The sequence below is a fragment of the Clinocottus analis genome, unplaced genomic scaffold, assembly GCF_023055335.1.
Source record: "Clinocottus analis isolate CAN_PGR_092001 unplaced genomic scaffold, fCliAna1.0.p SCAF_3, whole genome shotgun sequence".
Taxonomy (NCBI): domain Eukaryota; kingdom Metazoa; phylum Chordata; class Actinopteri; order Perciformes; family Cottidae; genus Clinocottus; species Clinocottus analis.
In genome coordinates this window covers 22969013-22996512 of record NW_027176042.1, presented here as the reverse complement: position 1 = coordinate 22996512, position 27500 = coordinate 22969013, and the positions used below count along the sequence as shown (strand labels likewise).

The 27500-nt window shown below is 44.4% G+C and overlaps 2 protein-coding genes across 2 annotated transcripts in view; one reads left to right on the top strand and one right to left on the bottom strand.

The window, feature by feature from the left end:
* The window catches only part of LOC137796457 (E3 ubiquitin-protein ligase RNF123), a 70758-nt gene that overhangs the window by 38611 nt on the left and 4647 nt on the right, over positions 1 to 27500 (top strand). Inside the window, exons 37-38 of the mRNA XM_068594394.1 lie at positions 14924 to 15177; positions 18433 to 18527. Of these exons, the coding sequence (XP_068450495.1) occupies positions 14924 to 15177; positions 18433 to 18527 (349 nt within the window). The remainder of the gene's footprint in view (positions 1 to 14923; positions 15178 to 18432; positions 18528 to 27500) is intronic.
* amigo3 (adhesion molecule with Ig-like domain 3) lies at positions 5364 to 10317 on the bottom strand. The gene has a single exon (XM_068593384.1). The coding sequence runs from the start codon at positions 9054 to 9056 to the stop codon at positions 7392 to 7394; it is 1665 nt and encodes a 554-aa protein (XP_068449485.1). The 5' UTR covers positions 9057 to 10317; the 3' UTR covers positions 5364 to 7391.

Here is a 27500-nt window from a genome sequence, read left to right as displayed (position 1 = left end):
ATACGATATTGTCACAATACTTACGTGACAATACTTATGCAACTATACAATATTATCGTGATACTTAAGTCAGATACTTATGTATCGTGATAATATTGTATCTTAAGTCACGATACAATATGATCATGATTTGTACGCTACAATACTATTGCGCTACTTAGGTCACGATACAATATTATGATATTATCACAATACTGTGATATATTGAGTATTGTGATATGATGCGATTTATTACCTTTTTTCAACTGCAAATTGTCCCCAAAGGAAAACTCTGTCGACATATTTGATCGACTGAGATAAAGTTTTCAATCCGTTCATCTCACTTTAATCAGTTTTATTGCAGCAAAATGGGACAAACTGACCTTCGCTGTCATAAATGTCGCAGCAGCAGCTCTGATGCACAGATGGAGCCAAAAAAACAACAAGCTAACATGCTAAATAAATGAACACTGGGGCCCGATCACATCGACTCTCATTAATACGACTTGATGTAATTACGTTGTTTACCAATGTGACGTTTATTTGATTTACTGCAGCCTGCCGGGCTTTTCCACGGGAAATAACTGGATGAAACATTTAAGCAACCCTGTTTTTAAATTAGTTTTAATATTTTAAAAGACAAAAAGGATTTTGCGATGTAATGATGTAATACGTCTGTCCTCACAGGCCATTTGAGACTTAATGAAACAGTTAAATTACACTTTTGCTAAATCTAAATATGCACGATCGTGCATGTTTTCATGTTATTGGGTTTCTCTATTCAAATAAAAAACGTTAATTATCACATTTAATCTTCATTCAAGTAAATTAAACTGGAGTTTCGTCCTCTTGCACCACCCGACTAAACTCCTGTTTCCAGGATAATTGAGCGCTAACAGCTGGTTTGTGCTATATTGCTCCTTTGGGTTTCCTCTAGGATCCAGATCATCCGGTGATAGTTGTCCGTACATCGAGAGTTTTGCGTTCATTGTTCGTATGAATAGTGACAAAAACAGTTGAGCCAAAAATAAACTTTTTGCACACAGAGCTTTTTGTTGTTGTTGATGCCAGAGAATTGGATGAGACTTTGTTTAGACGTGCGCGGTCTTGTTGATGTGGTTCAGTCGTGCAGCGTTTGCTCTTTTTGAACTCGTCTGGCTGTTGAATAGCAACACGGCTGAGTCATAGCACCGTGCATGAGGCTTTATTTTGGTCGTATTTTAAAGAATGTGTTGCTGAAATGCATCATTTACATTCGTTATTGCTGCTTTCAGCGGTAACTTGCTGTTATTATGGAAAAACGGGAACAGTCTTTGAACTATTAACTGACTAATAGCTGTCAAACACACCTTTCCATCAGGATGTATCTCTTCTCCACCTGGTTTCCCAAAAGTTGAGAACCATAAATGATTTACCTGCTAACAACATGAACAGTACACACAGCATCTTGCCTTTTCCAGTAGTTATTTAGTTTAGTGGGAGCGACAGAGAGACTTGTATTTACTCTGTGGTCTCCATGAATAAATGATGCGATACGTTTTAGTGGAGAATGAGAGGGCGGAACAGGAGCATCAGAGGGGATTTCTTCTTAATGGATGTTGGAAGGGTTTGTTGCGGCGCAGTCACGGACCACATCGTCTCCGTCCTGTGCTGCATGTCAAGTTTCTCTACAGGATTTTAAATCACTGCTGTCTAAATCGTACCGGATTTATGAAAATGCATAGGCAAGAACATCAACCACCTGAGTAATACATCTCAAGACCAGAGTATTAACATCCCCACAGTCCAGTCCAGCGCTCAGTGATTACAGACGGAGTTAACTGCTTCCTGATTGCATTGTTTGAACATCTATCCATATCGGTTGGATGTCGCCCGATGAAGTGGAGATCAACTGTGCCTTTTATACGTAGCATGAGTTTCTGAGATGAGGATCAGCTCGTTGTAACACCTGAATATTGGCACGGACTTTGCATATAGCCAACGGCTGAGAAGAAGCTACAGTGGGGAGGGAGATGGAGAGGGAGAGAGAGAGGGAGAGAGAGAGGGAGAGAGAGAGGGAGAAGGAGAGGGAGAAGGAGAGAGAGAGAGAGAGAGAGAGAGAGAGAGAGAGAGAGAGAGAGAGAGAGAGAGAGAGAGAGAGAGAGAGAGAGAGAGAGAGAGAGAGAGAGAGAGAGAGAGACTTCTATGTTGAAAACATAGTCATCAAGTGGTTTTAAAATGATGAAAATAAGGATTTTCATATCGACACTTTAAGAAAAAACACAGTTCAGGCGAGTCTTTAGAAACTAAATGACTTCAAACGCATTCATACAGACGACTTTTAACATCACAGTAGATCGCAGCAAGATGTGTCCGTACAAACTTATATCGTCCTCATTAAAAAGGTGTTTTACACATTATTATTAACGTGAAATTAGAACCGCAGTGGCCCTAAAACAGTTCCCTGATGTACACTTTTTGTATTGTTGTAACGTGGGCTCAAATGGATATGTGCAAATGACAAAAGAGTGGCGAGTGAGTGTAGCGCTCTGGACACGTGGAGGAAAGAACATCATTAATTTTAACCCCTTCCCCCCGCCCTCTAACCTTCCCAATTCAACATTTCAGCATTTTAAGACGATAGCTAGCTCGTTTGAAGATAATGATGTTGAACAAGTCGGCCGTGGCGCATGACAAAATGTGCCGAGTGATATGGAACAAGAACTTTTGGGAACAAATAATTCACAAAGTAACAAGCTCATTTCTTGTACTTTTAGAGTACATCAACTCTTTAATAACCACATTCATGGGATCTTATAAAAGAAACTGAATGTATTAATGTGGCATTACCAGATAAATAATACATATAAGTATTGTAATTGGCATTTGCGCTCCACTTTCCCTGCAGTTGTTTTTGTTCCCCCTCATATATATGTCTCATCTCCGATGGCAGAGTTGTGTACTCGTGGTTTTACAAGCTCCAACCAAAATGTTGACGTGTTTTTGCAGTGGAAGCTAAGCAAGAGGGAAGACCTCTTAAATATTTAATGGACCCATGCCCGCCATTTCATATAAGTGCATCACAGTGAGAACATCCCCTTTTACTCCTCACCTCACATTAACCCTTTCGGCTCTGGCGAGAAGCTCCGCTTCCAGGACGAGGACGGACTGTCCGTCACGGTGCTGACCTCCAGGAGAAAGTGACTTGGGAATAAAAATGGGAAAAGGGGGAAGTTCAAACCGAGGGGACTTTCTCACTTCGGCACAGCCGACCGATCGCAGTGTGACCTGAAGGTCGCCTTGTCGGGTTCACAAAGTCACAGACGTTATATCTAATATCCACAAAGCACTCGCAATGTTTCATCCTGATTGTCCGTAACCTTGGTTGAGGGAAGAGATGACATCAGCAGTGAAATCAAACAGGGCAAATGTCTGCAAATGAATGTATGAGAGCAATATAAGAACCATGTTAATGAGACACTCATGAGGTATGTCTTCATCCACATGTTTTTACATGCACTTTCAATTTGCACGTCATAAAAATCTGATTTGAAACTCCTACAATTTGAGGGGAATTTTTTTTTAAATAGTGCAAAAAAGTTTTAAAACTCTAAATTCATATCCAGATATTTGAGTTTTTTGATTGTAATGTTTATGTAATTCAAGAATTCTTCACTCAAAGTATTCATTCCAAGTGTCTCTACTGACCACCAAGTTCTGGGTTGTTTAGAAGTCTGTGCTTCATGTGTTAAAGCTGCATTCTCTCTATTGACCACCAGGGGGCGACTCCTCTGGTTGTATAGAAGTCTAAGCTTCATGTGTTAAAGCTGCATTCTCTCACATTCACACCATCAGCAGAGTGATCTCCGGTGTGAATCTCCAGTCTCCGTTTCTTCTTCTTCAGTGTCAGTAAATCATTTGACTGATGCGAGTCAAGCTTCTTTTTTTTTTTTTTTAAATAAAGTGTGAAAAAATCCCTCCAGGATGTGACTTCACCTCCTCCGCGGTTATTTATGGTTGCTGGGGATCTTATGGGATGTTCGGTGGTATCGTGTTGATTTGAATAATAGCGTGAAAGGAAACAGGAAATAACCAGGGGAGATTAATGATGTCCTTCTGTGTGTGTGTGTTAGTAATCTGTGTGCATACTTACCGACTATTTTACCGCTTTATTCGGCCTCCTCACGCAACATCAGAGCGGTAAACGAGTAGACTCGTGTCTTTAGTTTTGAGAATACAGACGAGAAAGAAAGAAAGAAAGAAAGACGGGAATGGATTTCCATGACTTTAAACCAAATTTTTATGACTTTTAACCAAATGTCCATTATTAAACATTGTGTGAAATCTGTGTGTAAACAGTAAAAAGTGATAAAACGTAGTATTTAAACGAACAATGAGGATTCAAAGCATACAGTATACCTTATATGACTGAATGAAAGACAATAGTTTGATTAAAAGAATAAACATTTAGATGCCTGTGTGTATGCCTGCTTATATTTTGACCCTCTTTCTTTTGAAAGCAGATTCATCAATTCAAACTCAGCGTAAATGAACTAACCATTTTAATATTCCATGTGTTTTCCAGGTTTTTCATGACCGTATGAACTCTGTTTTTTATCCGCCCATAGTTGTTTTTTTTAATACACAGACTCAATTACAGCAGCGAGTAAACACATTTCCTCCAGTCTTACAGCCTGTTTCACATTCTAGTGTACAACACACACACACACATTTAAATGGGTTTTCTCCTTTTTAATACCCTCCTCTCTCTCTGTCTCTCTCTCTCTGAGCTTTGAGCTGCTAACAAATGACTGGAAAGCGAATCTGTGTTGCTCTGTGATGATGTTCGATCACCAGAAGTACATCGGGTTGAGTCTCATTACCGACGAATGCAAACAACATCTAATGGTGGTGACAGTGGCAGTGAAACGACCATACAGGGAGGTGTTGCTGTTATGAAGCAAACACATGGGAGTCAAAAGGATGATCTCATGTTACACGATGGGTCTGAGCTGCTGCGTCGTATTTATATTGCAAACAATATTATTATATAAAGAAAGAACGTATATTTACTGTAATTGTCTTTACTTTTAGAAGTCTCTAGAATTAATTGTCAGCAACTGAAGGGTACTCATCAGTATACACATGTACATGGTGCATGATGTGTGAATATACGATGATGCAACCGCCCCAAGGTTGATCAATTTATATTTTTCCTTTTTTTGTATGCAAATTGACCATTACATTTGTTATTATACATGCAATCTAAGTACATGTGGAAAATAAACAGCATTGGCCATTTTATATCAATATTCTAATATATGAATATGTATATTATAGCTTGCAAGTGAACCATAAAGCCAGCATAGCATAGAGACGCTAAGTAACCACGACGAGCTCCAAACCGGCCTGACGTGGAGAGCAGGACATTTGTTGGACTCTGGTCAGAGCTGGCGAATGCTACGCTGTGATTGGCCAGTCTGTGCTTTAGGGCGGGACTTGACAAAGGGTCAATTGTCACCTGAGTTTGTTCACACCTGGTGTAAAGATTGTGGCTGTGCAGACACATGTGCTCTCTCTCTCTTTCTCACACATCCCAGTCACAATAACAAGGCATGCGTTCACCTGGACAGTCCAGATACAGCAGTTTATTAACACAGGTATAGACAGGCGGGAGAAAAGGGGTCAGTGTGAGGAAGAGGAGGAGGAAGATGCAGTGAATACAGTGAAGAAGACAATAAACAACAGAAACATGTCCACCCTGATTGTCCCGTCAATCCTGCTGTTCATTCACCACACAAAGGCAAATCTTTTCTTTGTCAGCGATTCATTTCCACACTTCTTGTCACTTACTCAGACAGAGTGAAATAAAAAGAGGAGCATTAAAAAGTCCCCTCGTCTCCAACTCAACAAACAATAATGCTTCTTCTGCAGCATAAATTATTTCAGCTGATGCTTTTAATTTATTTATATCCCTTTTGATTTCCCGAACTTCGTTCTGACTGATGATGACGTTAATGAAGTTCCAGGGGAGAGGAGGAAGGATGGGGAGTTCAAACCTTGTCCTTTTCTTTTAAACTGTTTCTATTTTTACTTGATAAAATATCCTTCCCCTTCTTCTCGAGCTTGTATACTCTAGAATGTTTGACATTGTGACAGAGCTACACTACGCAGGTTTGTTTTGGCTCTAATCAACTACAAAAACACCCTAAAAGGAAACACTAAAAAGCTCTACAAAAAGATATTCTGTATTTATTTTCTCTATGTCTCTGTATGAGACAAGAAGGCATCTGCAGCAAATGTTCATTAAAGGTACAAGCCGTGCTTAAAGGGACAGCATCCGTCCATGCTCTATCGCTCGTGGCAGGAAAAACATCCCTGACGTCCTTTTAACTTCATCTCAAACACAGTTTCCTCGCTTAGACTTCGAGGCAGTATTCGCAGCTCGTCCTCGAGTTCATAATCATTCTATTTTTGGTCTTTTTTTTTAACTTCCTCCCTTGTGTCTCTGTCCTCTCTTTCCTGCAACTTTTTTGGTGCCCTGTCAGTCTGCCGGAGGCCGTCCCATCACAGTGCATTGGTTGATGGCTGTCTGTAGGGGCCTAGAAGGCAAAGGCCTGGGCAAACAACAACAATATATACAAACACATTTAAAGTCCAATGTCTTCAACTTATTTTGTTTTTATCAGGCTAATGCAAAGAAAAGATACATTTTAAAAGTCAGCATGGGTATACTGGTTTGCTCAGGTCTGGTGCATGGGGAAGTGGGAGGTGGTCCCAGTGATAGGCGTGGGGGGTGTTTGTCCAGTGCTGGGAGGAATGGGAGGGGATCCGGTGCTGGGGGCAGTGGGAAGTGGTCCAGTGTTAGCGGGGTGCAAGACAGGGTCTGATGCTGAGGGCAGTGGTAGGTAGTCCGGTGCTAGGAGGAGTCGGAGGAGGTCTGGTTTTTGGGGCAGTGGGAGGTGGTCTAGTGCTGGGGTCCAATGCTGGGGGGGAGTGGAAGGGGGATCTGCTTCTGGGAGAAGAGGGAGCTGGTCCGGTGCTGGGGGCAGTGGGAAGGGATCTGGTTCTTGGGCCAGTGGAAGGTGGTCTGGTTCTAGGATCAGTTGGATGTATCCTCCCAAACAAACCTTCTGGTCTCCCACAGGATCTCTATCTCTGTGTCTCTCTCTCCCTATCCCTCTCGCTTTCTCTCTCTGGTCTTGCTCTTGGGAGTAATGGGAGATGGTCTTGTTCTCAAGGTGATGGGAGGTGATCTTGTTCGAGGGATAATGGGACGTGGTCTTGTTCTAAGGGTAATGAGAGGTAGTCTTGTTCTAAGGGTAATGGGAGGTGGTCTTGTTCTAGTGCAGTGGAAGGTGGTTAAGAGGTGGGAGAAGCAGAGGGAGAAGTGAGTGAGAGGGGCCGACGCTGTCTCTGTGTTGGTCCCGCTGCTATGGTATGGCTATGGTGTCTGAGAACATGATGGAGTCCGTCTCCACCTTCCTCTGCTGCGACTGGTTGTGGAGCTTTGAGTGCTGCTCTGCCCCTAGTAGTAAACCTGGACCCAAATGTCCTCCCATCCCTGCCCTGAGTCTGCCGTTCTGTTGCTCTCTGATCGGCTCCAGAAACACCACATGCTTGTTGGTACTGACCTTGCGCCCCGGGCCCTCAGTGGTCGCCGGCGGAGTCGGGCTGAGAATGGAGGATTGGGCGCTCCCCGCTCCGGCCTCGTTTCCCTGGCTCGGAGTCGTCGTGGCCGGGGTTGGGGTCGGTGCCTTGCAGCAGCAGTGAGGGCAGCAGGGAGGGCAGCGGCAGGGCGTCAGGTACAGGTACATGAGGACCAGCACCAGGGTCACCACGCAGCCCAGCAGGGTGGTGAACCCGGTGTTGAACGGCTCGTGGGGGTCGACGTGGTGCAGCACCACGGTCACGTTGACTTCCTGCGTCTCGTTGCGCCGCCGCTGCCGGTCCTGAGACATGCACCAGTAGATGCCGGAGTCCTCCGCACGAGCCGCCACGATCTCCAAGCTGCCGTTGGCGTACATCTTTAACGATCCGTTGTTCCCCGGCGGTGCCACAAACTCCTGATTCGGTGACACCCAGAGGAAGCTCACGTGCCGTCCGGCGAGAGCGGTCACACAGTGCAGCAGCAGCGGCATTCCCACCTTCACTGAAACGCTGCCCTCCTGATCCTTAAACCACTGACTCGTCAAGTTGCATTTTTCAAAGTAGCGGCTGTGCTGAAAGAAGCGCACGGTGCCCCTCTGTATACCGTAGACCAGACAGGTGTACTCCTGTCTGAAGTCTGTCACCGAGGCAAATCTTCTCTGGTCCCAGTACCGGAGCAGTCCGTACATGGAGCACTCGCACAGCAGGGAGTTGTTGTGAAGGTAGAGTCCTCTCTGCATGGTGATGGGTAAGTTTGTAATGTCCTCCAGGGGTAGTTTGGACAGGTGGTTTGAGGACAGGTCCAGCATGGACAGGTGAGGGTGGCTGTGCTCTTGGATGGAAAAGAAGGGGAAGTCTGTAATGCGGTTATGACTGAGGTAGACCTTGTGGAGGCTGCCCAGTCCAGCCAGGGCTCCGCTCTCCACGTGGACAATGTGGTTGTTGAACAGCAGCAGCTCCTTCAATCCGGGAAGGTCCAGGAAATAATGCTCCTTCAAACCGCCAAGCCGATTGGACGACAGGTCCAGGTGTCTGAGAAGAGTCCCGGAGGCGTTTCGAAACGCCCCCGGCTGAATGGCGGCGAGCCGGTTGTGCGCCATCCGCAACGTCTCCAACCGATCGAGTCCCTCGAAGCCGCCGTCCTCCAACCGCGCAATCCGGTTGTGGCCGAGATCCAGAGTGACAACGGAGACGGGCATCTCTCGGGGCACCCGGTCCAGACCCACGGCGGTGCAGCTGAGAATGTCCGAGGCGCAGACGCATCCGCCCGCCTCCCGGGAGGAATCCTGAGACGGGCAGACTGCAGCCCGGACCGGGTCCGGCCGGGGGAGCTGGAGACAAACGAACAGGACGATGACGGACCACCACGATGGCGGCGACGCCGCTGTGGTTGCCGTCAGTGTCACCACACCCTGCGGAAAACCACTGCTCCCAGCAACGTACGACATGATGCCCAACCAGCAGGCTGCGCGAGCATCAGCAGCCAGAGATCTGTTTTGTAGTTTTCTCTGTATTATCGCACCCGGCTCGTAACTTTTTTAAACGTGTTTCACATCCTTCACGCTGTGGGATCCCTTTCAGTTTTCATCAAGTAATTCACGTTTGACACAAACAGACTCCTGACAAACTAACACACGAGAGTGTGCACACTCTTTTCTTTCTTTTTTTACCTTGTTCCAGACCATTTACATGCGCAGGGTAAGCCTCTTACACTGCAACCCCAATATGCCGGTGTAAATGTTTTGAGCCCCCTCGCTCATGAGTCTCTTATCGTCTCCAAGACCAAGAGTCTGAGGCAGAATGCTTATTTGCATTTAAGCTGCGGGGCACAAACACAACGTCACGGTGATGAAACGCTCTGCTCGTCTGTTTTTTTTTTTCATCTACGCCTCCGAACCCCCGACAGTTAATGTTTGAATGAGGCAATCGCATCTGCGTCCACCTGCCAGTGCGGCGGCCATCTGGAGAGGAGGGCAAACGAGATTAAAACGTGAAAAAATAGTTATATATTTCCAAAAAGAAAGAGAAAGGTTGCGACATGACAGGAGAGAAAAAAAGAAGCTGTAAACAAACAAAATCCCTTCTGCTCTGCGGTTTGTGTCAGGGTGGAGGTGAAGTTCAGTCGCATAAAAAGAAACTCCAGGTGTTTTGAAAAGTGGAGAGAGGTGAAAAAAAGAAACAAAAGAGGAGTTGTGCTTTTCGATAGTTATCCTTTTTTGTTGTTGTCGTGGGTTTTTATATTCCAGCCGGAGGAAACGTTCCCTTTTCCTCTCGACCCCCCTCGCCGCTCTGTTTAGCCCATAGTGGCACCCTCTGCATCTCCGACACAAACGGAAAGTCCAACCACCCGACTGGCCACTTGACCCCCCCGAAGACTTTATCAGCGGCTTGTCCACCCGCCGCGATTCCTCGCTTGAGCTTTCACGTGGACGTGGAACTCCCCTCTTCAGGGAAAAAGACGTAAACAGACCCGGGATGTATCCTCCCAAAGGATTTGTCGCTCTCTCTCTTCCTCTACGCTCGGCACTCCTCTCGTGACGGAGGAGCCTTTCGTCTCGGTTGTAGCGTCTTCTCGTGTCGGCTTTCTTTTCTTTCTCTTTTTTTTGTCTTGTGAATCACGGCCCCCAGCTGTCTGCCGCCCACAGCACACGCCCCGAGTCTCCAGATCAGATTTTCAAAGGAGTCAGCATCCCGTCCACTTCGCCTCACTTCTCTTTACTCGCAAGCACTTAAATCTCTCTCTCTCTCTCTCTCTCTCTCTCTCTCTCTCTCTCTCTCTCTCTCTCTCTCTCTCTCTCTCTCTCTCTCTGTCGCTCTCTCTCTCTTCTCTCTCTCTCTCTCTCTTGCTCTCTGTGTCTTTTCTCCTCCGGCTGATCCGTGCACACAGACGTGTTTCTCTTTCCTTCAGCAGTGGGTGGATGATAGATAATTTTTTTTTTCATGCACAACAGAAATCTGTGAAACATGCAGCTGTAAGATCTTCCTCCTCTTCTGCGAGGCTCAAGGAAAAGAGAAGTTATTTCTCTCCAGATGTAAGAGTATTTGTGTGTGTGTGTGTGTGTGCGTATATATATACATACGCACACATGTGTGTCTGGATGTGTGAGTAGTGGAGGTCGAGCTGTGAGCTGCTTCCCGTCTCCTCACCACTCGCTGTGTGTCTGCCTCCTCTGGTGTTTTCCCAGCTCCTCTTCCTCCTCATCTTCCCTCCTCCCCCCTCCACACACACACTCTTGTTTCCTCAGCACCCTCTGCCCATCTCAGACCCTCCTCTTTCTTTTCTCTTTTTACTGCTCTTTTTTGGTCCATTTCTGTTTCACGCTCACACGTTGTAGTTTTCATCCTCATGTCTCTCTTATGAAGAGATAGACTTCTATACAACCAGAGGAGTCGCCCCCTGGTGGTCAGGAGAGAGAATGCAGCTTCAACACAGGAAGCATAAACTTCTATACCACCAGGGAAGTCGCCTCCTGGTGGTCAGGAGAGAGAATGCAGCTTTAACACATCAAGCAATAGACTTCTATACAACCAGAGGAGTCGCCCCTGGTGGTCAGGAGAGAGAATGCAGCTTTAACACATGAAGCACAGACTTCTATACAACCAGAGGAGTCGCCCCTGGTGGTCGGGAGAGAGAATGCAGCTTTAACACATGAAGCATAGACTTCTATGCAACCAGAGGAGTCTCCCCCTGGTGGTCAGTCTGTTTTAGGGTTCCAACAGCTTCCTATGATATTATTGATTACATTATATATCTATTCACAAGCGACCCCCATCCCAAAAATAAAATAAAAAACAAAGTAAAAGACCAGCCTTTCATGTAATATTTCTTTGCATTACTGGCTGACACGTAAAGGTTTAAACCGTGAGTGCTTTTAAAGAGAAAGTATTTTCTTGCTACTTGTGTTTAAATGTCTTGACGTGCCTTGTTTGCATAATTATGTTTAATAACCTTTATGGAACCTTTCGAGAGGAACTTTAAGAGTTTCTGAGTCAGCTCGGTCACAAGCCGGTGGAATTTATTTTAGTTTACTTTTTTAAAGGGACAGGGACTTTAAAAAAGGGAAAGTCTATGCTTTAACGCGTAAAGCATAGACTTCTATACAACCAGAGGAGTCACCCCCTGTTGGTCACTAGAGATAATGCAGCCTTAACTCATGCAGCATAGACTTCTATACAACCATAGGAGTCACCCCCTGGTGGTCAGGAGAGAGAATGCAGCTTGAACACTCGTCTAAATCCGCTCGGTTAACATCTCAACCTGCCAGTGGCGTTATTCATCGCGCTGACTCGGCAGAGTGACTCACCGCTGAAAGATCGATCAATCAGTTGAACTGATTAGCAAAACTATTGATCACATGCTGCCCCAGCGACCAGAGGGAGTGGTCTCCTTTAGGCGTGTGTGCTTGTGTGTGTGTGTGTTTGTTTGTTTGTGCAGGGGGGAGAATCTGTCTTCGGTTCTTGGTCACAGTGTGCGTTTCATGCTGATCTCCTGCCACAGGGGATTAAGATCACTCACACACACACACACACTACACAAACACTTCTTCAGCTTAAAAGGTTCACGAGATGAATTTCCCTTTTTGTCTTTTGGGAGACGAGGCCCAGAATGTCCAATGTTTTTTTTTTCTTTCGTCTTTTGTTAATCATCTTCTTCACCTCTGCGTTTCCTGTCTTTTTCCTTTTCTCTCCGCGTATAATGAACCACGTCAATCTAAACACTTTGCCCTTTTCCTCGGGTTTGTAATTAAAAAAGAAGAGCAAACACACAAAGGCCTTGAAAACACAGACGGTGACATTTTCCAGCTTGTTCGCTCTGACTCACTCTGCTTACCAACGGTTTCTACCCCACTTTCCCCATAACACACACACACACACACACAAACGGTCTGCTGAGGTAGAGGAGCATGTGAAGACAAGACGAAGAGTGTCGCGGCTGCTGTGATGAAAAGGTCAGAGAAAATGTCACCGGTGTTTTCCTCCCGTGACGGACGAGGACGACCTCTCTCCTGTGATCCTGACGGTTTTATTCTTTAACGGTTCGTTTGAGTCAAACTTTAATTTTGGTCGATTTTAGCCCAAAAACTCGTTGAACTTTTTTGCTTTTTAATTATTTTTCCAGTGCATTAAAGCATCTGTGACACACTGTCTCTCTGACTCCTCCGCGGTTTGATCGAAGAGATTTTTTTAGGTTTCTGTTGCGTAACACTTGACACTGAAACTAGAAGCCGTTTGCTGTTCGGATCCAAGCTTCCAGTTTCTTTGCCCGTCGATGGGGGATTCATTCTCTCCGTCTCCAACCGTTGCTCAGAGGGAGCTCTGCCTCGGTCAAAAACCCGCTCATTAGCTGCAATATTGTCACAAGAAAAGTCTGCAGTCCTGGAAAAAAATATAATCCCAAAAGTGTAGTAAAAGTCGTGTAAATGTGTTTTATTATGTGTTTATGACGTTCATTTACGCTGAGTTCACACAATGTTTGCTCATGAACATTTGGTGAAACACATCTGTATCTTTCAACCGGCCGTGAGTTGCACTTTCATCTGAAACAACCTAACTTCTGCTTGTATTGGCGATCTCTCTGTACGTTTCCTTTTTAATCGTATAGCTTCCAACGCGCCGCATCCTTCCTTCTTCGTCTGTTAACCGTGACGTTCGTGCAGCCCTTCTTCACGGTTCTCTTGCTCTGAGGACCCTCGACTGGATTACCCACGATGGGGCAGCTCGAGGCTCCAGAACGGATCCAAGATGGCCGCTCAAAGCGGAGCAAAAACGTTGGCGTCGTAGCCACGAGGGCTCGGAGCCAAGTCGGCTTATTTCAATGAATGTGATGGTTTTATTTGGTAAACGCTGTGAATGCACCAGAGTTAAACATCAAAGAATTGATGTGTAGATTCTTTACTCGCGTGTTTATTCTACACCGTGAACTAAACTGTCAGTTATTTTAATGCAAACATCCACATCTGTGAATTCATCAGTAACGGCAGCTGATCAGGACAATGTAGAGCAGGAAAACGGGGAATCTAGTGGAGCGTGAAGTGTAAAGGGGTCAGAAGTATTCACAGTACTCCCACCTGCAGAGACGCCACAACGCTGCTGCTGGGATGCTCAGAAGAGTCGGGAGAGGCAGAGGGAGGGAGAGAAAGAGAGAGGCGAGCGAGAGAGGTAGGTATCAGTCATCAGAAGACACAAAAGGGAGAGAGACGGAGAGGTGAGAGAGTGAGTGGGAGTCGGGTCTTGTGTAAAGCCCCGAGATAAAAAGATTGATGCACAGAAGTTAGATTGAGTGATGCTGCCGGGGGGAGGGAGAGAAGGATGGAGGAGGGAGAGAGAGAGAACAGATGAGAGAAGGATGGAGGGGGAGAGAGAGAACAAGGGGAGGAAGAGAGGGATGGATAGGGAGGAGCGAGAAAAAGTCAATGAGGACAGAGGAGAGGAGGAAGGAGAGGAGGGTGGAAAGAGAGACACATGAAAGTTCTCCGTCACGTCTTATGTGAGATTGAGTTTTTCTCAGATTTTGTGAAAACAGAAATAAAAACAGGATTTTATTGATTTCTTCTTTTTCCAGAAGAAACATGTTTCCCTGTGAGATGTTGTTCTCTGTGTTTACCTGTTTGTTTGTTTGTTTGTTGCTCTCGTGCTCAGTTCTGTGCTCAACAACAAGAACAACTTCCTGTTTGAATTTAGGTCTGTTGGGGTTCTGATCAGCATTCTGTTCGGCCAATCAGAGAGCTGCGAGTTTAGTGTGACTGTACTATGTATAAATAAAGTTTTATATCCAGTAGAACATGTGATCATGGATGTTTCTCAGATCTCTGGTCATGTGACTTTGTGAACAACCAATCAGTGTCTAGACCAACAGGAGGAGAGCTAGTAACGTTAGCAGCACCGCTAACGCGGAACCAACATGAGGAGAGCTAGTAACATTAGCAGCACCGCTAATGGAGAACCAAAAGGAGCGCTATTAACGTTAGCAGCACCGCTAACGGAGAACCAACAGAGGTTCCCTTCAGTTACATAATGGTGTGTTCAGGCTCTGCTCAGTGAACATGAGTACTGGCTGAAGGTCGACGACAGCGTTCTCATGATGCGTTCACGTGTCATCTAGTAAAACGTAGCGTTGGTGATGAACTGGAATGAATCCAGATGTTTTCACGTGAATATAAACTAGATATTAGAGATGAATTACGATGTTTCAACAGATGGGCTCTATATCTGTGAATATAGATCACCAACAATCGCCCATAATAACTGTAATCGGGGATCCTCTGTTTCATTTGTGCTGATGTGAGTTCAACTCTTCCTCCTCCTCTTCCTCCAGGGTATCCCGGGCATCCTCCGTCCTGCTCTCTGACCCTTGTTTCCAGCTGCACTCCATCCAGCACCTGTTGGGCGAGGGGGCCGACTCCTCCGGCTCCGCGGCGGCCGTCACCTCCTCTTCCTCCTCCTCCTCTTCCTCCTCCAGCGCCCGGCCGGTCGTGGGGCCCCTGGGCTCCGGCGTGGCCCCCGTGATCCCCTCAGCCGCGGCGGCAGCAGCCGGGTCGGCCGAACGCAAACACTTCTCCCTGCACGCATGTGAGTGCTTTCTACTGGATTCTGTGTTTTAATAGTCGCCTGCAGGAGGCGCTGTGGGGAGGCTCAGTGGGAGTGGATAGAAGTGAGACCTCTGTAGCCCGCTGCGCATCTCTGCTGTGGGCTACGTTAGCTAGCTACTAGCACCACACACACACACAATAAGTTTGATTTACTGATATAAAGAATATGACGTAACTTTTGGTGACGACGAGTTAAAGTTGTTTTTATAGAGACACAAATATCACAACAATGTTCTCATGAGAATAAACTCTCATGGAAGAGAAATGAGGGAGGAGAGCAAAGAGGAGGAGAGAGGAAAGGAGATGTGTCTCTCGTCTCCTCTGATTGACGCTTCACCTTGAAGTTATTTTTGCTCTTCATAATGTTTCTGGTCTTGTGCTCGGCTCAGGGTTTCAGTGACGTGACGTCTTTTGGTCTATTTACGTACGGACGCTTATTTAAAACATATTTACTCTGTTGTTGTTCTGGAGCGACAGCATGATAAATGATCCTCTGTTTGTGCAGAGAATACAAAAAATACAATCCTGTCAGAAGAGGACAAAGCTGGAAACATCCACAGACTCCATATTGTTAAATATTACATACATACATGACATGCATATTGCTTTAACACATGAAGCATAGACTTCTATACAACCAGAGAAATCGCCCTCTGGTGGTCAGAAGAGAGAATGCAGCTACAAGACACTTCAGCGTTATCTTCTCTCGGCAGAAGTTTTTGTTACTCAAATATTTTCAAACTAGTGACCTGAGACTTTTTCAGGATCAACTCAAACATGTCTGCTTGAACAGATTTTTACAGCAGTTGCAGTAAATGTTCAGTCTGTATTTACGAAGCCACCATTTTGTTTAAATTGGATGTTGCTTTCCTGATTCCCGTATGAATCCAGAAAGGCTTTTCCTGGCATCACCAGAAGCAGTCCATCAATGTTATTTTATTATCTGTTTCTTGCTATCTATTCTGTCAAGTTACAGTAGAAAAGTCTTCCAGTCTGGTTTCAGCCATCTACCTCTTTTGCCTCCAGGCAGCGTAATCCTCTGAATATCTTGCGCAGGGATTGTAAACTCTCGCCGCAGATCAACATGGCAACTGTCCAACGAGCCAATATCACAGCGCAGACCGAGGCGCTACCACTCATCGCTGTGAAAGGCGATCCGTCGGATGAGGGGGGTTATAAGAGGAGTAAATGGAAAGACAAATCGAAAGCCATCAAGTGAGAGGGTGAATGTGGAGAGAAGGGAAGGAGGCAGGCAGGCTGTCAGCAGAACAGAAGCTCTGTTTGGTGAATTATGACTGAAAAGAAGCACAAAAAAGTGCTGCTTGATATTCACTGAGAACTATTTGACTAATAACGCCGGCTCTGTTTAAAGAAAAAGAACAATTCTAATTAAGGATGGAATGAAGTAGAAAGACGGTGGTTTTAAATTCACGTCCAAACGAAGTCGAAGCTCCGATCAGAAACATGAAAGACGACAGAAATTGAGTTCAGGAAAACTAGTGCGGAGCCCTGAAGCCCCGCCCCCTCCTTTGCCCCAACGACAAACACACTGAGGGGCCGATCACACCAGACGCGACTTTTAAAAAGCGTAGCCGCTTCGAAAACGCCTCGACAAAAACTTAGTTTTACCGCCCAGTTGTGCGCTGGGCTGTTTTGCCCAGCGCACAACCGGGCGGTAAAACTGAATCTACTTCAATTTTTCAGCTTTAGAGTCATACTATATCCATATTATCTTTACACTTGTGCCGTAGGACAATGGTGCCTCGTTATCCAGAGAGCTGAGATTGTTCTGCAATTTTTGATGTAACGCATGAGTGTGTGTCTTTTACACAAGTGCCTTTGTAAAGGTGAATTTAATAAATTATGTAAAATCAAGAAAAAGGCCCTGAAGGGTTAAAAGCATTGAGCCGATGAGAGGTCATGGGTTCCCGCCCGCTGCTTTCCACCCGGGAGGCTGAGTGGTGCAGAGTGGGCTCTTTACGACCGTCCCCATCCCGGCTGCAGCTCAGCGGACCTCTTGGTAGCTCAAAGACTTGAAGGGCTTCGTTCACGGCTCCTCCGCCCAGCATGACGGGGCGATCCTGATCCCGCTCGTGAAATGAATAAACGAGCGTTTAGTTATTGAAGTTACTGTTTCCTGCATCGCCTTCTCGTCTTCCTGGTTTATATTTGGCGCTGCGGCTGAAACGGGATCTCTGAGCGTTTTCCCAGACGTCTTTATTTGCAGACTCGGCGTCTCTCTCTGATCCTTCCTCGGATCGTCTTACCTGCTGATCACTGATGGAAGCGTCTCACCTGTCCAGCTGCAACTTCAACACTTTAATGCAATTGTGTTTTTTTCTTTTTATTCTGTTGCACTTTTTTATTTGAATTTGAATTTTTGCACCAGGTCAAGTTGTATATGTGCAAACACATGAATATATTCATAATGTTTGTCTATGACAAACTAATTTCAGCTTTTTAATAGGAATAAAACGTCTCCATAAAATGTACTGAATTTATTTTACTTCTCCAGCTTCTTACATTTTTTTTTTGCCTTTTGGATAACATTTTGAAAACTTTGGAAATTACTCATCTTTACTTTTTTTAATGAATAATCAATTTTTGAGAAGTTAAATTCTTCTATTTTTTTCTCTCAATTCTTCTGCCTTTTCCAACTTTTATATTGATATTACATTTGTTTTGTGTCTCAGAAATTTTGTCAAATCCAGAAGGCGAGCAATCGTCAATATCTTTTTGTTGTATTTGTTACATTTTGGGAGGTTTTATGGAAGCCCATTTCCACTTTACAAAAAAAAAAGTCAAAATTTTGAGATAAAAGGTCATTTTTGACTTTTTAATCTCATATTTATGACTTCTTTTTTTAGTGGCGGGAAAGGGCTTCCATAGGGTTTAAACTGAATTAAATTAAAATCCATTACTCTGAACAGACCGTGTCCCAAAAAAATTAATAATAATTCTACTCTGTTGCACCAGCTCGATTTCCATTTTTGGCTGTGGTATATGTGTGTGTGTGCGTGTGTGTGTGTGTGTGTTTGTCGCTCATGTCGTCAAATCTTAAATTACAGCGGTCGTCGCTCACTGGCTTGAATCCGCAGTGAGCTGCTTTCTGCAGATGTAACGTACAGAAGCACAACAAAGTGACACTGATGGACTCCACCCATCCAACAGGTCCAACACCTCTTATCATAATAATAATATGTGTGTGTCTGTGTGTGTGTGTTCCCACCAACAGACACCGACTACATCAGCGAGGAGGAGAAACAGAAGGTGGAGCTGATGTTGACGTTTCTCACTGAAGAGTCCAAACAGGCGGCAGCCAGCACAGCTGTGAGTACAAACACCGGCTGGCCTCGTGACGCCTGAAACGGCTTTTCACTGCAGCAGGTTGAGCTCCATGTTTGTCTCAGGCCAAGAAATATAATATAATAGCTCGCGTTCCAGGTTTTGTCAGCGCGAGTTGGGACGAATCTCAGATTGCCAGTTAGACAATAGGAAGGAAACGTTTAGGAAGAAGGAAAATATTGTCGCATGGAAGCCGGTTAAGGTGGCAGTTTGGTCCAAAACCTGCATCCTCTCTCCTGACCACCAGGGGGTGACTCCTCTGGTTGTATAGAAGTCTATGCTTTATGTGTTAAAGCTGCATCCTCTCTCCTGACCACCAGGGGGTGACTCCTCTGGTTGTATAGAAGTCTATGCTTTATGTGTTAAAGCTGCATTCTCTCTCCTGACCACTAGGGGGTGACTCCTCTGGTTGTATAGAAGTCTATATAAATGACTCTACTTCTCTTTCGATGTATGGTAACGTTCGTTTACCGGTTGCAAAAAACCCCAACATGCCGTAATCCAAGATGGCGACGGGCAAATCTTCGTCCACTGCCCTCCAGGATGAAGCCGGTCAGGAGGAAACCATTTCCTCCTCCGCAGTGGAAACCCCATCGTTCAGACTCCACCACAGAGAGAAGCTGGCTGGAGAAAAGGATTTATTATTGATAAGGAAGGGAAGAGAAAGGGAGGGAGAGATGGAGGTGAAGTAAAGTTGTATGAACCACTTTATTTATTTCTTTTCCGCTAGTAGATCAAACCTCTTTGACGGTATTATTAGAAGATACCGTCAGAGATGCTGAAGGACGACTGTAGATGTGCAGAGGGAGAGAGAGAGAGAGAGAGAGAGGAAGGTAGAGAGGAAAACAGTCGGAGATGAAGTGCAGTGAGTCCAGAGCTGAGCTGCATTCACAGAAAGACTCTAATGGTTCTCCACAAAGAGGCCATGCACTCGGTTCTGTCTCTCCACTCGATGCGGGAAATTACTTTCTCTTTAATGTCGGGGGTTCTGCACATGATTGGAAAGTATTCTTAGGTTCAATCACTCCGGCTAATAAACAATATATATATATATATATATATATATATATATATATATATATATATATATATATATATATATATATATATATACACACACACACCCCACTACACCATCATGTCATGCATTTTGAGCCCTTCATGAAAGTTGAACATAAACGCCAGGATGCATGTCTCCATCACACTGCACAGCCTCTAGTTTACATTGACACACTCTACTTCTTCTCTGTCATTTAAATACAAGAGAACAGATATGGAAATAATTCATGTGTTGTTGAATATCACCTTCGAGAATCTTTTACATTTTTTAATCATTATATGTGAAAGAACAACCAAGAAAAAATATATTAGAGCTGTGTTTGACATATTTTAATGTGTATGTTACACATTTTAATGTGTATTTTACATATTGTAATGTGCATTTTACATATTTTAATGTGTTTTCTTTACCATATGTGAAATACACGTTTAAATATGTAAAATACACATTAAAATATGTAATCTGTTTTTTTCTAAAATAATTAAATCTATCAACTAAAATTTAATAAACAAATGTAATATTTTTTTGTTATAAAGCCTTTTGTACAAAAAAACAATTGAAAACTATACGACCACAATTTTAAGCCTTTTAATAATTATATTGCATCTGAAAATGATTTAAATCAACACGTCAATACAGTTTATAGAGCAGTGGAATAAAGCACCTTGTTTTTTTTTAGCACAACACTGTGACGAAGAGTCAAAAGTTCAGACATGACTTGATGAAGAGCTGCACATGAGGAGGTTGACCTTTTATAGCAGTTTTAATATTCCTCCTGGACGCAACATTTCAGTAACGCCTCGATGGAATCTGGATGTTTGGATGATTTGGACCTCACAAGAATTCGTAACTTACCTCGCAGCGCGGCAGCAGCACTTCAGTAGCACTCAGATGTCTCTTCCTGAGGTTTATGAGGTTTTTGTGGTTTAACTTTATTGAAGAAATTGTACTTTCCTGATTCTTGTTGTTCTGAGTTTGTACTCCCGGTTGAATGCACTTATTGTAAGTCTCTCTGGATAAAAGCATCAGCTAAATGAAAAGAATGTATTGTAAATGCGTTTTGTTGGAGCTCAAGGATACACACAATGACGTAAATAACTCCAGACGGAGCTTGAGGATTTTTTTTTGTGGTTGTTGTTGTTGTTATCTCTTAGAAGAAGCAAAGAGAGTCTTGTGTAAAAGAGGGAGAGAGTCCGCTTCGCGCTTCCCGATGCCACCATTAAGCTGTCTGATGGTTATTGAATTAAATCATTAGGCTGTTTGAAAAGCTGTCGGGAGTCTGAACGCTCTTTTAGTCTGAATGTTTTCCGTGTACACACACACAGTACACAAAGTACACGGATATTCCAAACTGCTCTGACGGGTTCACAGATTCATCGGCGCCTCCGAGGACGGCCGCTGTCTCGTTTGCTTACGTTTGCCAGGACAACAGCTCGCGGGGCGTCGGGGGGGCAACCAGAGCCACGGCGTTGAAGCGCTAATGATTTTCCCTCTCAATGGACGGAGAGGAAGAGTGGTAGGAAGAGAGAGAGAGAATGAACAGAGGAACAGGAGGAGAGACGAGCGTGCGGTGTCAATGTACGTGACGCGCGGCGGTCTGGTGACCTTTCCCTTAAACCTGCCGGGTCTTTTTCCAGCCGAGAGCTGCCAAGGTTCGGACCGCCGGGTGTGAGCTACGATCGCGTGATGGACCCGCTAGAATGAATCATGTTCAAGATAAAAGAGTTAAACGCCTCGTCTGCTATTTCGGGGACGATTCCTCAGAATCTGTGCTCCGGCGAGACGAGGAGCTCATTCTCTTTCTGATCTGATCTCGTCCACTTGGTTTTTACGGCAGGGGATGAGCCGAAAGGTCACGAGCTGTTTAGGGCGAGCGGTGTGATGGAGACATCGAGGATTGTTGTTGCTGCAGCAATCCTATATTCCTTATATTTGTAAAGCTTCTGTGTTGAGACTGAGGTCTTCTCTTCAAGACACAGCCATGGCTCCTTCACGTGCACATTTCATTTATTACTTACATGTTTTAAAAGTTGAATTGTGATCTTCCCCCAACCTTAACCCAAGAGCTGCGAGCGCCTCGACGTGAATCACCCACTTGTTTGACATTTCAATATGTGTTGTAATTGCAATTTACAAGGTGCGGGGTACTGAAGAGCAGGGTTTCCAAGTGGGTTTCTTCTGTGAGGGTCACCTGAGGTCTCGAGATCTGAAGAGCTTCCTCTACTCAGAAACAATCTCGTTGGTTTTATGAGTCCCGACTGAGCCGCTCTGCATGCCCTTTCATTATTACACCGTACTGTAGTCAGAGTGTGTGTGTGTGTGTGTGTGATGAGAGAAGGAAGTTAACTCTGAAGAAACCTTTGTTATTAATTCCTAAATCTTGCAGTGACAAATTTACTTTTTTGTTCCAAAACGTTTTCTTTTTTTTCATCATGAAGCCAATAATAATTTGAAAAACATAAAAATGACGTTTTATTTATTTTTTGTCAGGCAGACCCCATTTTGTGGTCGTTACGAGATTACCAAGTATTGTGTTTGCTTGAAATCCAAACGTTTGGTCTTTTGGCAGTTAAGAACAAACTTAAGATCGATGGAAGTGGCCTTAATTAAAACCAGACTGTTATCTGAAGAAGTGCTTTCTGTTGCGTACAGGATGCTGTCACCAGCGTAAAGATGAACATTGCAACAACAACAACAAAAAAACTGTTGAAAAATGTGTTTTGTGTGTAAAGAAAACAGCAAGGGGCCCAGTATTGATCCCTGTTGGACACCTCTCTGCCATGAAAGGCCAAACTAATAAGAAAGCTGGTAGTTAAATATAAAAAATACACCTGTGTTCAGAAGTCTTGTAGCCAATCGAAGTTCTTTGAGTGACAACATAGATTTTACTTCATACTTTGTCTTATTGTTTATAATTTTTTATTTTAATTGAACAAAAAAAAATCATATTTAGGAATCAATACAAAACAATCCTGACTCGTATACAAAATAATGACATTATTATTATTATTATTATTATTGATGATACAGAACAATTTAAATGGGTTCATATTAAAATAATCCACCCAGTCAGATGTAAATGAACTTAATAAAATAACCAGGTTAATAATATAATTTGAACAAGCAAAAACTACATTCATTTAACTCAACAGGGCCCTAAATCTTCAAAAACAATATGAATTATTTCTAATTGAAAGAAATGCTGTAAATATACGTATATGCGCACTGTTGTTTTGTTCTTTAACCCCAGAACAGACGGTAAAGGGCAATCAAACGGGTCTCTCACTGTAAAGAAGGGTAAAGAAAAGAACATAATCAGCTGTATGTAAGTAGAACAAGTCGCTCAGTTTGGGGGAAAAAAAAAAAACGGGAGGAAACGCACGTCCCTGTTAGTGAATCTTCTATCAGAGGTGTTTCATTAAAATTGTGTCCGTGACAAATCCAGACAGCTCAACAGTGAAGTCAGACAATTTCTCTCTCGCTGCCGCTGCTGCTGCCGCTGCCGCCGCTGCTGCCGCTGCCGCCATCGTCGGCTGCCGGCGCTAACAAACTGAGAAGCTGTAAAACTGTTCAGGTCTGACGGGTGATGAGCCCTCAGGGGGAAGTCGTGTCTCCTCTCCGGTTCACTTTATACAACCCGGACCTTCAGCACAAGACGGCAACAGGAGGTCCGTCCTGCCAGCTGCAACCCTGCAGCCGGACGTTGACGTTTAATTTTGGTTTCACACGGAACTTAACCCTTCAGGGACTGAGGTCATTTTCTCGATTTTACACCTTTTTCAAGGCATTTGCATATGGATACATACCCGTGTGTTACATCTAACATTGCAGAACAGTCTCAGCGCTCTATATAATGAGGCAACATTGTCATGAGGCTCAAAACGACCACAAAGAGACTACTCTTGTCGTCATTTTTGAGTCTCTTTGTGGTCTTTTTTAGTCTTTGTGGTCGTTTCTAGTGTTTACGGTTGTTTTTTAGTCTCTTTGTAGTCGTTTTTTAGGGATTCTAGTCTTTATTGTCAATTTTGAGTATCTTTATTGTCTTTTTTCGTCTCTTTTTAATTGTTTTTGACTCTCTTTGTGATCATCTTTGACTCTCTTGATCTCCCTCTGTCGTTGTTTTGTGTCTTGTGGTCATTATTTTGTCTCTTTGTGGTCATTATTTTAATGCCTGCACTCTGAGCCATAAGTGTAAAGCAAATATTTAAAAAAACCTAATCACCCAGAGGGTTAAGGCAACAAAAACACTTGGTTAGATTCAGGAAAAGCTCAGCATTTTGGTAAAATAAGAAGTCGGCTTTACGTACGAGATGTTACGTAACTTAAAATAAGACGACGACGAACGTCTTTGTGGAATATTTGATGAACTAAACCTGACAGAAACTCCCAGAATCTTGTGCATAAACCCTTCTGACTGAGAGCTCACAGGTTTCAGCGTCAGGTCCTTGGTTCTACTACGACGCCCCCGGTTCAGCAGAAGAGTAGAAACAAGCAAGAAACCAGTATTTGTCGTTCCGGTTGTTTTGTGTGATTAATCCAACGAACCGCGTTTCTGAACGCCGTGGCTCCCGATCTGTAATAATCCAACCAGATGGCGAGGTCGTCCATGGCAGATGGACAGTCTGCAGAGCCGGTCCACACTTTTATTAGCTTCTTTTCTTCCGAAGGAAGGAAGGTCCATCTGTGGGGGAAATATCTCCAGATGTCTTCAGCTGCTGGACGGCTTTCTCTACATCCTCTACAGATGATTAACCGTGGATGTGAAGACATCGTGTAGATCGGAGTCACACCTGGTGTAATTAAGGACGCGGGGGTGTGCGTGGGAGACGTTCGGATCGTCCGTCTCGTCGGGTTCGGCTGATAATTTGAAAACCGGCGGCGTTGAGGAGGCGCCAGTGAAAGACCTTCAATTAGATGTTTTTTGATTGATGCTTTTGATGCAGCAGCAGCAGCAAGAAATGTGCTTCCTGGTCAGTTTGTCTGAAGGGGTCTGTACTGGGTCCCTTCTTTTTTTTATCTGTACGAGTGACCTTCCTCTGGTTCCTGCCCACTCGGCACTGGATGTGACAGAAGCACTCTGCGCATTCAGGAGAATTTTCTTTTTTCTTTCTTTTCGTGCAGACACTTTGAACCTTCCTGACTCAGCCTCAGCCTCCGTGGCTTACACACACACACACACACACACACACACACACACACGCACACACTGCCTGCCTTTATCCACTCAGCCGGAAAAGTCATGGGCTTCCTGCTGCCATTTATTCTCAGTTTTACCTTCAGCTTTGCACCGGTTTCACCTCTCTCTCTCTCTTTCACTCTGTATGTTATCTACACGACCCACAATGCACCGCTCTCTCCCGCTCTCTTACAGTATGTTATGCTGTGCTGTGGTATTTGCAGCTGAAGAGGTTTTGTTACACTCACGTCTTTCTAAATTTCCCAAAACCTCCAGGTTTGTATGTTTTCAGGTCGACCGAATTTGGTCGTCAAAAGATTGATGTGACGTCACCAAAAAAAAAAAAGTTTCTGGCCTGAACTCGAGAATTCACGTACCAATTATGACAATTTCCCACAAAGATGTCTATCGAGAACAGACAATGACATTGTCAACAACCGCGAGGCCGTAACCGACACCGGCTCAAGCCTTCGCCCGACTCCCTCAACGGAGACACCGGAGGGGGTTTTACTACTTTATCTCAAGTTTAAGACCCCTGCAAACATCTGGAAAACACGTGGAGAACCTCTGGGGTTCAAGTTTAAATTCAATACGAAATACCAGCGGCATTCCCATGAGCCTCGGCGGGAGTTTGAACGCCAACGAGCCAAAACCATTGACTCTGAGAACCTTGTTCATTTGGTAGACTTAAAATCCTAGCATGATTCCGTATTTAAAACACGTCTCTTCTCCTCCTCCTCATCATCATCATCATCATCATCATCATCATCACCATCGAACCCCACTGTCATCTGTCGATGTTTGCCCTCCTCTCCCTTCCCAAGCTGCCACACTCGGTTATTTTTGGCGCCCCTCCGCTCGCCCTGAGACCAGACACAGATTCCTCTCCACGCGGGTATTTCAGGATTCAGACGATCGCCGGCTCCCTGAGCGCCGACCAATCACGTCGCCCCGCCGCTCCTCTGGGCCCTCCTACTCCCAAACCTTCGGGACTCTGTTGTTTTGTGCAGCCTGCAGGGGGGAACACACACACACACACACACACATTAAAACTGGCCTTCGTTGCTGTGCCTTTGCTGCATGTGACGATTGCGTTGTGATATTTATTTTTATTCCTGTGTTTCTGAACTCAGCTGTGACCAAACGCCCGGGGAGACTTTCTTCAGCTATTTTTAATTTGGCACAAACGTTGACTTTAAACTCAAAGATGAGCCGATTGGGATTCGGTGGTTCCAACGTCACGATGACCTCGCAGAACACATTTCGGGCCGTAATCCAAGACTCTAGTTTATAATCGTCTGCGATGAGAACGTCGTGACTGCGAGAACCAAACAACTCCTTCATGAATACAACGGACTGACTGTGCTGAGCGTGTGTGGACATTTTGCCTGCAGCGGCCGTTTTGAGTCTTTGTGGTCGTTTTGAGTCTTTGTGGTCGTTTTGAGTCTTTGTGGTCGTTTTTATAACTAGACAATAAACGACCACAAAGACTAAAAAAGACCACAAAGAGACTCAAAACGACCACAAAGAGTCTAATCTTTATTGTCATCATTTTTAGTCTCTTTGTGGTCGTTTTTTAAGTGTTTTTGAGTGTCTTTGTGGTTGTTTTTAAGTCTCTTTGTGGTCTTTTTGAGTGTCTTTGTGGTTGTTTTTGAGTGTCTTTGTGGTTGTTTTTAAGTCTCTTTGTGGTCTTTTTGAGTGTCTTTGTGGTTGTTTTTGAGTATCTTTATGGTCGTTTGTAGTCTTATTTTTGACTCTTTGTGGTTGTTTTTTTAGTTTTTTTGTGGTCGTTTTTGTCTCTTTGACTCCCTCTGTGGTTGTTTTGTGTCTTGTGGTTGTATTTTTTTAGTGTTTTTGTGGTCATTTTTTGGTCTCGTTGTGGTAATCTTTTCACCTCTTTGTGTTCGTTTTTGAGTCTTTGTGGTCAACGTGTGTCTCTTTGTCGTTTTGCTTGTGTTGTGTGAGTCCATGCTTTCACGGTGTCCACATGACGGTTCTGCTTTGGGGGAAAAGTCACTCGCTTGATCTTCCTCCTCTGGCGTGTTGGTCTGTGTACACACTGGTGAAAACAGCCCCGCCTGGATTCTCCACTGCACTCGTTCATCTGCACCTTTTGCGGAAATATCGGATTCAAACAAATTGAATAGACTCGCTTAAAGCATTTGAATGTTGCTTTTAAATCTGTGAATGAAGCTTTGGACTCTTCGCTTCAGCCCTCGTTCCTCAACGCGTGTGTTATGAAATGACTGACATGTTGACTGCGCTCCAGTAATTCAACTCACGGTTCAGTTTGTGGTGGTTTTTGTGCGTCTTCGTGGTCGCTCATGCGTTCACAGTGTTCCCGATGACAGTTCTGCCTCAGGGGAGTGTTGCTCACTTGATCTCCTCCTGTGTGTGTGTGTGTGTGTGTGTGTGTGTGTGTTGGTCTGTGTACAGACTGATGAAACAACCTGCCCAAGTGAACATCACCTCCTGCTGCTTTCATCTTCACTGGCCTTGAAATCAATTCAGATCTTTGTAGTATTTCCCGTCTGCCTCCTCGGCCTTCACTCTCTCATCCTTTCTGTCCCTCGGTCTCTTGTTTCATCTTCATCCATCACTCGCTCATCTTTTCTGTCCCTCACTTCGTCTTTGAACTCTCTTTGACTTTTAGCATTTTAAACTCATTTTGTGGGCGGAAAGAATAAAAGGCGGACACAGTTTGGAAATCTGCGAGTTAACA

Excerpts from the sequence above, each read along its gene's own strand:
- amigo3 (XM_068593384.1), bottom strand. The coding sequence starts at position 9,056 with ATGTCGTACGTTGCTGGGAGCAGTGGTTTTCCGCAGGGTGTGGTGACA.